The 12,773-nt window shown below is 42.9% G+C and overlaps 1 protein-coding gene across 1 annotated transcript; it reads left to right on the forward strand.

Moving 5' to 3' along the window:
• Positions 1 to 285: 285 nt before the first annotated feature.
• Positions 286 to 7,387, forward strand: vent (ventral expressed homeobox). The gene is made up of 3 exons (XM_055647456.1): positions 286 to 523; positions 1,456 to 1,643; positions 7,085 to 7,387. The coding sequence occupies exons 1-3, from the start codon at positions 286 to 288 to the stop codon at positions 7,385 to 7,387; spliced, it is 729 nt and encodes a 242-aa protein (XP_055503431.1).
• The last annotated feature ends 5,386 nt before the right edge of the window (positions 7,388 to 12,773 follow it).

Below are 12,773 nucleotides of genomic sequence, written 5' to 3' on the forward strand. Positions count from 1 at the left end.
TCATTACCAACACTTATCGTTATATTGATAATGTTATTTTATTTTCTGGTTGAACTTGGCGCCACATCTCGATATCCTCAATTGATCACGTCGTATATTCATGTTTCTTTTGTCGGGTGTTACAAGGGGCCGATGAGTCAAGCACTTGTTTATTGGAATCCTTGCTTTGATGTCCAAGAACATTTATTCTGCAATGTCAGGCAAATGCCCAATAAATACCAGGCAAATCTAAAGCAGCCGCTCCTTTCCGTTCTGTTGGGGTTTTTATTTTTGCGGGGGCTAAAGATGCTGGAAGCTGCATTTTCAGTGGAGTGGCTTGCTCGAAGCAGTCGGCCAGGTGAACACGGCCGGGATCAGGGCAGCCACTCGCTTCCAGGTGAACAAGCGGCGGACCAAGCAGATCTAAGCACTGCCGAGACGCCGCATGGGAGAGATACCGCGAACAACTCCGAAGAAAGCGACAGGTCGCTAACTAATATCGACCAGGGGTTCAAAACCCAGCGGCGACCTCTGGAAACCCACGGTAAGTGCACTTACAAACATTGAAAATAGGTCCTGGAGTAGGCCATTCGGCCCTTCGAGCCAGCACCGCCATTCCACTATTCAATATGATCATGTCTGATCATCCAGAATCAGTATCCCGTTCCTGCTTTCTCCCCATATCCCTTGATTCCGTTAGCCCTAAGAGTATAAGTCTCCCTCTTGAATACACTTGGGAACTACACCAAATGATGGGACAAACGTGGACTCATTTTTTCTTAAACGTTTACTTGTTTTCAATTTTTTTTACAGTCTTGCAGAATTTTACATGTAGTTTAGATAGTTGTGTTTTTGTCTGAGGCCATGTGCCTGTGATGTTGCTGCGAGTTGGTTGTTCATTGAACCTGTACCTCGCCGGTACTTGTGCAAACGACAGTAAATTAGATATGTGTAGGAAGGAACTGCAGATGATGGTTCAGACCGAAGATAGGCGGAACAAGCTGGAGTAACTCAACGGGACAGGCAGCATCTTAAGTCTGGAGAAGAGTCTCGACCCGAAACGTCACCTGTTCCTTTTTTCCCGAGAAGCTGTCTGGCCCGTTGAGTTACTCCAGCATATTGTGTGTATCTTGGACAATAAATTAGAATAGACTTGACTTGCGACTTCTTTCGTGAACCATTTTTCCCATGCATATCAGGCACCTCGTCGTCCGCAATGTTTTGCGTGGTGTATTTTCCCTTCTCTGGGGTACTCGTACTGTCCACGCTATGAACTGCGAAGAACGGGGTAAATAGGGCTGACTATGTGCCCGTTTGAATACGTGGGCTGCTCTAGCAGATTGAAGGGTGGGAGCTTTGGTGGATCCGACGTGTTGAACACAGGATGGGAAAGTCCTTGCACTGACTAACGCCAACAGTGACCCGTCCCTATTAGCAGCATAGCCTTTCCAGCATCTGTGTGTTTCTGTGCTGTAGCAGGGGCCGCCTGCAGCGGTGGGGACACGGAGTCCAGGACTGGCGACTGGGCGGAGCGCCGGCGGCTGCGAACCATCTTCACCGTGGAACAAGTGCGCTCGTTGGAGTTCAGCTTCCAGCGCCAGCAGTACCCGGGCAGCTTCGTGAGGCGGACTCTCGCCGGAGAACTCCGCCTGTCAGAGGCGCAGGTGAGTCCAGGGCTCTTCCCCGCCCGGCCTTTACCTGTGTACCCTTATGTTCTACTTCCTTTCCAGTAACGTTAGTCAACAAGGGATGGGATATCATTCCAAGTGGTCACACGTGGCAAGGATATTTTGTTTTAAGATAGGGTAAACACGACCGAGTTTGAGTAAGACTCCAATGTTGACGCTACGAATATATTTTTGCATAGTTTTTGATTTGTATATAGTGTCATAGAGTGATGCAGAATGGAAACAGGCCGTTCGGCCCAACTTGCCCACATCGGCCAACATGTGGGCAACACATCGGTGACACTAGGCCCACCTGCTTGCGTTTAGTCCATATCCCTCCAAACCTGTCCTATCCATGTACCTGTCTAACCTTTTCTTAAATGTTGGGATAGTCTCGGAACTACCCCATTTGGTAGCTTGTTCCATACACACTCCACCTTTTGTGTAATAACTTACTCCTCACATTCCGATTAAATCTTTTCCCTTCACCTTAAACCTATGTCCTCTAGATTCAGATTCAGATTCAATTGTAATTGTCATTGTCAGTGTACAGTACAGAGACAACGAAATGCATTTAGCATCTCCCTTGAAGAGCGACATAGCAAACAATTTGAATAAAAAAAAAATAATAAGTGTCGGAGGGGGGGGGGGGGGGGGGGGGGGGGGGGGGGGGGGTGGTGATTGGCAGTCACCGAGGTACGTTGTTGAGTAGAGTGACAGCCGCCGGAAAGAAGCTGTTCCTCGACCTGCTGGTTCGGCAACGGAGAGACCTGTAGCGCTTCCCGGATGGTAGGAGGGTAAACAGTCCATGGTTGGGGTGAGAGCAGTCCTTGGCGATGCTGAGCGCCCTCCGCAGACAGCGCTTGCTTTGGACAGACTCAATTGGAAGGGAGCGTGGAACTCCTCGATTCACCTACGCTGGGCAAGAGACTCTGTGCCTCTCATGATTTATTCCCGATCTATTCCTCTCATTGTTTTATACACCTCTATAAGATCACCCCTCATCCACTTGTGCTCCTCGGAATAGAGTTCCAGCCTGCTCAACCTCTCCCTATAGCACACTCCCTCTAGCCCTGACAGCATCCTTGTAAATGTTCTCTGTACCCTTTCCAGCTTGACAACGTCTTTCCTATAGCATGGTGTCCAGAACTGAACACAATACTCTAAATGCAGCCTCACTAAGGTCTTATACATCTACAACATGACCTCCCAACTTCTGTACTCTATACCATGACTGATGAAGGGCAATGTGCTAAATGCCTTTTTAACCACACCATCTACCTGTGATGCCACCTCCAAGGAACCATCTACCTGCAGTCCCTCTGCTCTACAACACTCCCCAGAGGCCTACCATTCACTGTGTAGGCCCTGCCCATGTTTGACCACCCAAAATCCAACACCTCACATTTCTCTGTATTCAATTCCATCAACAATTCGTCAGCCCACTTGGTCAATCAATCAAGATCCTGCTGCAATTTTTCTCAACCATCTTCAACCATCTGAGGAATGAAATTCAGTCCCTTGCAAGGGGGTGACATTGAAACAGGAGATGTGGAGTCAATATGGATAGAACTAAGGAATTGTAAGGGTAAAAAGACCCTAATGGGACTTATCTACAGTGCCCCAAACAGTAGCCTGGACATAGGGTGCAAGTTGAATCAGGAGTTAAAATTGGCATGTAGCAAAGGCAATGCTGTGGTTGTTATGGGAGATTTCAACATGCAGGTAGACTGAGAAAATCAGGTTGGTACTAGACCCAAAGAAAGGGACTTTGTAGAGTGCCTTCATGATGGATTCTTCAAGCAGCTTGAATTGGAGCCTACCAGGGAGAAGGCAATTCTGGATTTAGTGTTATGTAATGAACCAAATTTGATAAAGGAACTTGAGGTTAAGGAGCCATTAGGAGGTAGTGACCATAATATGGTCAGGTTTAATCTACAATTGGAGAGGTAGAAGGGTAGATGGGAGGTGTCAGTGTTACAGTTGAGTAAAGGGGGCTATGGGGCCATGAGGCTGGCCAAAGTTGACTGGAAAGATGCCCTAGCAGGGATGACAGTGGAATAACAATAGCAGGTATTTCTATGAATAATACAGAAGGTGCAGGATCAGTTCATTCCTAGGAGGAAGAAAGATTCCAAGGGGACAAAGGGATGACCATGGCTGACAAGGAACGTCGGGAACAGTATAAAAGTAAAAGAGAAGAAGTACAACATAGCACAGATGAGCAGGAAGCAAGAGAATTGGATAATGTTTAAAGAGCAACAGAAGATAATTACGGGGAGAAAAGATAAGGCAATACGGGGAGAAAAGATGAGGTACAAAGGTAAGCTAGCCAAGAATATAAAGGAGGATTATAAAAGCTTATTTTGGTATGTGAAGAGAAAAAATTAGTTAAGACCAAAGTTGGACCCTTGAAGACCGAAAAAGGTGAATTTATTATGGGGAACAAGAAAATGGCAGATGAGTTGAACAGGTACTTTGGATCCGTCTTCACTAAGGAGGACACAAACAATCTTCCTGATATAGTAGTGGCCAGAGGATCTGGGGTGACGGAGGAACTGAAAGAAATCCACATTAGGCAGGAAATGGTGTTGGGTAGACTGATAGGACTGAAGGCTGACAAATCCTCAGGGCCTGATGGTTTGCATCCAGGGTACTTAAGGAAGTGGCTCTAGAAATTGTGGATGCATTGGTGATAATTTTCCAATGTTCTATAGACTCTGGATCAGTTCCTGTGGATTGGAGGGTAGCTAATGTTATCCCACTTTTTAAGAAAGGCGGGAGAGAGAAAACAGGGGATTATAGACCAGTTAGCCTGACATCAGTAGTGGGGAAGATGCTGGAGTCAATTATAAAAGATGAAATAGCCGCACATTTGTATAGCAGTAACAGGATCGGTCCAATTCCATTTGGCTTAAAATTATGTGACTCCGTTTCAAGTCTTGTGCTAACACTTTGATATATCTTAGCATATTTAATATTGCAATATCAAATACACATTGTTGTTGTCAAAATATTCTCCAAACCACCAAATGATCTTATTCAGAAGATCAGCAAACATTCGTAATAACCAAAGAACTCTACTATTCCATATGTTCACCAAATCAAGCTGAAACTAGTCCTGATATAAAGTAGCAATGGATATTGTAGACTATAGGGTTGTGGGTTGTAGTGTAACTATCAGCAAGATATTAATATTGAGGAAGAAAATTGATCTTGAAAGAAAACTGGCAAGCAATATCAATGCAAATAACAGGAGCTTTTATCACAAGAGGCATGGTATTAAAAAACATATATGGCTTATGGCAGAGACGCTGCCATGAACTGATGACCTACATGTAAGGATTTTAAAGGAGAAGTGTAGAAACGAAGAACCACAGATGCTGGTTTTAAAGGAATTGGTTGCAGAGAGAGTGGAGCCGTTGGTTGAGGTTTTTCAAAACTCCAAGTCCCAGGAAGGTACCAGCGGATTTAAAACCGGGAAATGTGACTTCATTGTTCAAAAACAATGGTAAACTTGGTACAGTAGCAGCCTCACAGCGCCAGAGACCCGGATTAGATTCTGACCTCGGACGCTGTCTGTGTGGAGTTTGCATGTTTTATCTGTGACCGTGTGGGTTTCGTCCTGCGTTTCGCTCCAGTTTCCTCACACGTCTCAAAGAAATGCGGATTGTAGGTTGTGGCCTCTGTAAATTGCCCCTATTATGTAGGGAGTGGATGAGTGAAGTGGGGTAACTTAGAACAAGTATGAATGAGTGACTAATGGTCGGTGTGGATGCGGTAGCTGAAGGGCCAGGCTTCATGCTGTAACTCTAAAGGGAGGAAGACCAAAAACAGGTCAGAGTAGGCCAGTTTAGATTAATAACCATTTAGGGCAAGATGTTGGAAATCATGGAAAAAACCTGATTATCTGGAAAAGCCAAGTCAATCAAAGTCAAGCCAACATGGTTTAATGAAAGATAAATTCTGTTCAACAAATGCATTAGAGTTCTTTGAGGATGTGTGTGCAGAGGTTAAAAAAGGAAACGTGAAGATGTGGTTTGTTTCAGAAGGCATTTGACAAGGTTGGTGTAGAAGATAAGAGCACATGGTATTCTGTGAAGTGTGTTAGTATGGAATGAAGACTGGTTATCATGTAGAAGACTGCAAGAATAAATGGGTAGGAAGGAACTGAGGATGGTGGTTTAAACTGAAGATAGACAGAAAGTGCTGCAGAAACTCAACGGGACAGGCAGCATCTCTGGAGAGAATGAACGGGTGATGTTTCTGGTCGAGACCATTCTTCAGACTGAGTTGTTTACAGGCTGGAAGGGTGTAGCCCGAGTCCCATAATGATCCAATTCTTGGTCCTGAATTATTTTTTTACCAAAGACTTGAAGAATGGGAAGCCTTTTAAAATTAAAGTGCGCAGGAGTTTACTCTATCAGAGTATGGTGAATCTCTGGAACACTCTATCCTGGGTTTTATTGGAGGCTAGATCACGGTGGCGCAGTGGTAGAGTTGCAGCTTTACAGCGAATGCAGCAGCAGAGATCCGGGTTCGATCCCGACTACGGGTGCCATCAGTACGGAGTTTGTACCTTCTCCCCGTGACCTGCGTGGGTTTTCTCCGAGATCTTCGATTTCCTCCCACATTCCAAAGATGTACAGGTTTATAGGTTAATTGGCTTGGCAAATGTAAAAAAATGTTGTCCCTAGTGGGTGTAGGATAGTGTTAATGTGCGGGCATCGCTGGTCGGCGTGGACTCGAAGGCCTGTTTCTGTGCTGTATCTCTAAACTAAACTAAATCAGAAGAAGGGTCTTGACCCGAAATGTCACCATTCCTTCTCTCCAAAGCTGCTCCCTGTCCTGCTGAGTTACTCCAGCATTGTGTTCCTATCTTTGGTTTAAACCAGCATCTACATCTACCAGTGCCTTCCTACATCTTTAGAAGTAATGATTGTATATCTCTGGATATGTGAAGATAAGATTAACTGCAACTCTTCTTTTGAATGCTATTCCGAAACCTACACATAAGTGTTCAAAGGTGTGGAGTTTATGCAACACAACAATGGACTTTAGTGCATAAGGTCAATGACCTTTACTAACCAGACTGGCACAGAATCCATTGATAATTTAATTGAGTCAGTGGAGGACTTGAGTGACTTGGATTTGTTCTCAAAGATCAATATCAGCAAACTAGAAGACAGACAAAGATAAAATTGGAAGAAAATAATTGTTGTGTTTGTTAGTAGCAGTGTAAAGTTCCAAGAATTGCTTGATAATGCTCATGGCCACCAGATTCACACTCATTCATGCTACCTATGGATTAAGTAGGTCAGATGTACCTCTACAAGGCTGGAGACCAAAAACTTGTAATTGGTGCATTAGTGTTTAAAATGGGTGTAAACCTTAGTGATTATTTATTAACAATGAACTCTCTTTTGCATCTGTTTTAGGTCAAAACCTGGTTTCAAAATCGTCGGATGAAACTCAAACAGCAGCTTCAAGTCGCTCAGGCTGAGGCACTCAAATCCAGATTGTTCCTTCAGTATTTCCCCCATCCATACCACTCGATTCATGGCTTGAGTCGCGTGGCAGATTCCAGCTCCTTTCATCATTGCCCTGAATCTGGACCTCTCCGCAGCCAAACTTGCATCTCTGACCGCTTCTTGCAATGCCTTGACTATCAGCCAAGTCTACCTCACATCACACCAAAAGCCATTGCTAACAGATTCCACCCTCGCCTCTCCATTGAATAGATTAAATCCGTGGAAATATATCGCACACTTGTCAAAGAATAACTGTGAACATTATTTTATCATGTGTCATTTTCTTTATATTTATTTTTATTTGGATTACAGATTATTTTTAGAGTTATATGTACCAAACTGTAATGCATCACAATATTTTCAAGAGCAGCCAGCTATTTATAAACACTTCTAACTTAAGGTGTGATGTTGAGGGAAGAATTTTATACTGATGCAGCGCATATTCCTCTTTAGTGAAACCTCCATCCCTGCTGCAGCAAGTATTCATTTCATTGTTCCATTGGCAGTACGCTTGTCAATTAAACTATTTTTTCAATGCAGGCATATTCATGCAAAGCTTCTCTAACTATATCAATAATGTATAGGAAAGGATAAGGCTATACCTCTAATTATTGAACAGCTCCTAGTCCACAATATGATCCACTAAGGATAAGATTTGAACTTATTTCTGTCTGGTATGATTCAACATGTAGTCCATGTGATAGGATGAGAATTAAACCATTTGGCCCTTCAAGTCTACTCCACCATTCAATCGTAGCTGATTTATCTTTCCTAACCCTATTCTCCTGCCTTCTCCCCATAACCCCTGACATTCATACTAATCAGGAATCCATTTATCTTTGCTTCAAAAATATCCATTGACGGCCTCAACAGTCTTCTGTGGCAAAGAATACCACAGATTCACCATCCTCTGATTAAAGGAACTCCTCCTCATCCCCTTCCTAAAGGAACGTCCTTTAATTCTGAGGTCCTAGACTCTCCCACTACTGGAAACATCCTTTCCACACCTCTATCCAGGCCTTTCATTATTCGGTGCATTTTAACTCCATCGAGTAAAGGCCCAGTGCCGTCAAATGCTCATCATACATTAGCCCTCTCATTCCTGGGATCATTCTCGTAAACCTCCTCTGGACCCTCTCCAGAGCCAGCACATCCTTCCTCAGAAATGGAGCCCGTTGATTTGGTTCATTCTGAGTTTCTTTTGTCCTTCCAATTCCTTCCCAGAACCCCTCTGATCTCGTTTGTAGTAATCCGTGGCAACGATACCTGCAAACAGTAGCATCCCCTAGTAATGAGTTTGATATTGCTGTCCTGAAATGTCACTGTACTGTAATTGGGAGTTGTAATCACAGACAAATCATTCCATCATTGCAGGCTTATAATGCAAACTCATCTGTGATTTATAGCAAAGCATGTCAGAAATATCTTTTTGTAGATCTCTTTCACAACAATATTAGTCTTTTACAAGAGCAATTGTAATACAGTGGCCAACATAGTTTACAATGGAGGCTACAATAGTTCATGGAAAAGTGACAAATAAAAGTATAGTGCAACGATCTTTAATGTACACTGGTTCACATTAAACAATATAGTTCCTACCCAATGATTTCAAAAGATGATCTTAAAATATGAGGTCACTGTCTTCAGATTGTTTGACATAGCCGTGTTTTCCAAAATAAAAATTGCTTCACTTTGAAAATGTGATAAACTAATGCTAAAGCAACAGATTACACAATCAAATGTAATGGTGAAATAATGTTCCTTTAAAGATTTGTGCAGTGAGATAAAATGGTGTCATGTTAATAGTCAAATATTTAATCCAGGCAATTGGAATTCCTCTCCTTTAAGGTATAGCAGAGATGTTGACTCATTCCTTTCAAATACATGAATCCCCTGCTCAAGTAACAAGGCTAGGACTACTATACAAATTTGCTAAGCATTGTAACTTGGCCTCTTTTCTAACAATGCTCCCCTTATAAAGAGATTGAGTAGGAAATCACACCAAAAGCAGATCAATTATGTTTGCTTAGGCCATTACATCAACACAAAGGGTTATTTTTCCCCACAGAAACATGGGTTCTCTATTATAACACTGCAGTTGTATGTCTATGCCAACAACTTATGTTATCAGGAGTGTGCAATACCTTATTTGAACACATAAAACTAGTCATGAGATCAATTAGATTTTGGCTCGACAGCAAGCACTTCTTTTGGAGAAGGACCTGCAACTTTTGAAATTGAATTTTGAACAAATCTTCCTTTAGACAAGCAGGTGATATCTTTGGAAGTTTTGGCCAGGTTACGACCGCCACATTTTTCCTGTGACTATCACCTGACCATATATTTTGACGGCAATCAGATTTTTTGTTTGCAGAGACATAAAATGTCTCCACCGACACCTACCTATCATTTAAGATAGACACAAAATGCTGGAGTAGCCCATCGGGACAGGCAGCATCTCTTGAGAAAAGGAATTTGTGACATCTCGGGTTGAGACCTTCTTTCAGTCTGAAAAGGGGTCTCTACCTGAAACGTCACCCATTCTGTCTCTCTAGAGCTGCTGCCGGTCCCACTAAGTTACTCCAGCATTTTGTACCTATCCTTGGTATAATTCAGCATCTGCTGTTCCTTCCTACCTATCAGTTGTCAACCTTTGTCCCTCCCCATCTCACTTTGTCAGGTTTCTCCTCCCTATTCAAATCAATCTGAAGAAGATCCCTGTCCATATCCCACCACAGATGCTGCCTGACTAGATAAATTCCTCCAGCACTTTGTTATACTGTGGATTTTTTGTGTTTATATTGAACAATATTTTATTAAACAATATTGGTATTGAACTCTATTTAAGGATTTGCATAGTCATGCTAAAGGCACTATTTATATACAGTGCAAAAGGGAGAGATGCACAGATAGGGACAGACTTTTTACAGAAAGATGTAAAATCATCCGAGTTGTCATGTTGGCCCAATAATGACAAACTTTTTTTGGGTCTAAATTTGTTTGATCTATCCATGTATCTTGAAACAGTATATGGATAGTCCAACTGCAAGGGAGATTATACTGGACATTTTGTTGGGAAACAAGCCTGGCCAAGTGACTGGTGTCTCAGTGGAAGAGCATTTTGGCAACAATGATCACAACTCCTTAACTTCGAAAATAGTTATGAATAAAAATAAGTCTGGATCTTGGGGTGGGAGATTGCAACCTTCACGTGGTCCACCCTGTTTCGACTAATGCTATCAACCCGACATGCACAAACAATTCGATCAAATCGAGCAAGTTGACCTACAACTTTAGGCTGTGCACATCATACGCTAGAAGACGAATTCTGGATCTTTGGACAAAGCTCCACATTGGAGTAAGAGACAAAAAGGCTGGAGTAATTAAATGGGTCAGACAGCATCTCTGGCGAAAAGAAATAGGTGATGATAGACACAAAAAGCTAGAGAAACTTAGGGGGACAGACAACATCTCTGGAGAAAAGATACAAGTGACTTTTCGGGTCGAGACCCTTTCTCCAGAGATGCTGCCTGACCCACTGAGTTACTCCAGCTTTTTGTGTTTATCTTCAGTTTAAACCAGCATTTGGAGTTCATTGGATTAAAGCACTTTACAACATTGTTAGGCAGGAGCAAGCGACTCCAGACAAATCTCTGGGAGCAGATACGAGTGACTTTTCATTGGATAAATCCACTGAGTGAGTTATCAGCTTTTTGTGTTATCTTCAGTTTAAACCAGCATTTGTCATTTTAAAGGTCAAGAGCAAGCGAGAGTAAGTTGGGAGCAGTGCTGGATAAATCCAATCATTCATGTCATGTTTAAGGAGTGATCAGAGTTCAGTGGGCATAATTAAGGATGGTTAAGGATGGCAAGGTAAGTGAACCTTGGATAATCAGATAGCAAATTTGGTTGAGAATAAAAAAGGAAGCACATGTTTAGCAAACTGAAAACACAGGGCCTTTACAAAATATAAAGCAAGCAGAAAGGAACTCGAGGGTTTTCATTGGTTTTGATGTTTCAGTCTAGTTATAGACTGAGTGAAAGTGGAGGAGTTGTACTACTAATCAGTGGGACCATCACAGTGGAATTCAACAAGGGCAGAGGGAGCTATAGGGATAATTTAAGTAGACAGTCAAGAGTATTTTATTATCAGATGTCCCAGATAGGATAATGAAATTCCTACTTGCTGCAGCACAACAGAATATACACATTCACACATACTTGATAAATAAACAAATCTAGTGCAATAATAATAATAGACTGGTATAGTTCACAGCTTATTTGCTGTCGTGTTTAATAGCCTGATGGCTGTAGGGAAGAAGCTGTTCCTGAACCTGGTCATTACAGTTTTTAGGCTCCTGTACCTTCTTCCCGATGGCAACGGTGAAATGAATGTGGGGCCAGGATGTTGTGGGTCTTTGATGATGTTGGCCACCTTTTTGAGGCAGAGAGTTCGATAGATCCCGTCGATGGTGGGGAGGTCAGAGCCTGTGATGGACTGGGCAGTGGTCACAACTTTTTGCAGTCGTCTTCGCTCCTGGACGTTACCTATGACTCTATTCCATGGAGCATAGGAGGTTGAGGGGAGATCTTATAGAGGTGTACACAATCATGAGAGGAATAGATTGGGTAGATGCACAGAGTCTTTTACCCAGAGTAGGGGAATTGAGGACCAGAGGACATAGGTTGAAGGTGAAGGGGAAAAGATTTAATAGGGATCCGAGGGGTAACTTTTTCGCACAGAGGGTGGTGGGTGTATGGAACAAGCTGCAAGAGGAGGTAGTTGAGACTAGGACTATCCCATCATTTAAGAAACATTTGGACAGGTACATGGATAGGACCAAGCACAGGCAAGTGGGACTAGGGTAGCTGGGACATTGTTGGCTGGTGTGGGCGAGTTGGGCCGAAGGACCGGTTTCCACACTGTATCACTCTATGACTCAAAGCAGGGAATTACAAGGAGCCAAGAAGGCTTTTTACAGAGACATTAACAACAAGAGGTTAACTAGGGAGAAGAGAGCTCCGATCAAATTAACAGAGGGAATTTATGTTTGAAGTCCGAGGTCGTGAGTGAGGTACAAAAGTACTTTAGGGAGAAGGACATTGAGGATAGTGAGACAAATGACAGGTACACTTAATACAGTTTAGAGTTAGACAGTTTAAAATCATGAAAGAGCTACCATTGAGTCTCTTGGAGAGCAATAAAATGGATGAATCCCTAGTCTAGTGAGAGAGGCCTTGCCAAAGATCGTTGATCCATCCACAGCTCTCTCCCAACTTTCTCCCTCCACAACAATCAGTCTGAAGAAGGAGCCTAGTTGAAACATTGCCTATCCATGTTCTCCAGAGAAACTGCCCAACCTATTGAGTTACTTCAGCACTTTTTGTCCTTTTTTGCAGACCAGCATCTGCGGTTGATAAGGTGTATGGATTGTTTGCATTCATTGGGCAGGGCATTGGGTGTAAAGAGTCAGGAAGTGATGTAGCTTTATTAAACTTTGGTTAGGCCACAAGAGCAATTCTGGTCACCCATTTATAGGAAATGTGTGGAGGTTTTGGAGAGGGTGCAGAAGAGGTTTGCCGTGATGCTGCCTGT

The sequence above is a fragment of the Leucoraja erinacea genome, chromosome 15 (assembly GCF_028641065.1).
Source record: "Leucoraja erinacea ecotype New England chromosome 15, Leri_hhj_1, whole genome shotgun sequence".
NCBI lineage: Eukaryota > Metazoa > Chordata > Chondrichthyes > Rajiformes > Rajidae > Leucoraja > Leucoraja erinaceus.

Bases quoted from the DNA above. Each gene is read 5' to 3' on its own strand.
- vent (XM_055647456.1), top strand. From the start codon at position 286: ATGCTGGAAGCTGCATTTTCAGTGGAGTGGCTTGCTCGAAGCAGTCGG. The intron at 524-1,455 runs GTAAGTGCACTT...TCTGTGCTGTAG, and splicing joins GCGACCTCTGGAAACCCACG to CAGGGGCCGCCTGCAGCGGT. The intron at 1,644-7,084 runs GTGAGTCCAGGG...CATCTGTTTTAG, and splicing joins TCCGCCTGTCAGAGGCGCAG to GTCAAAACCTGGTTTCAAAA.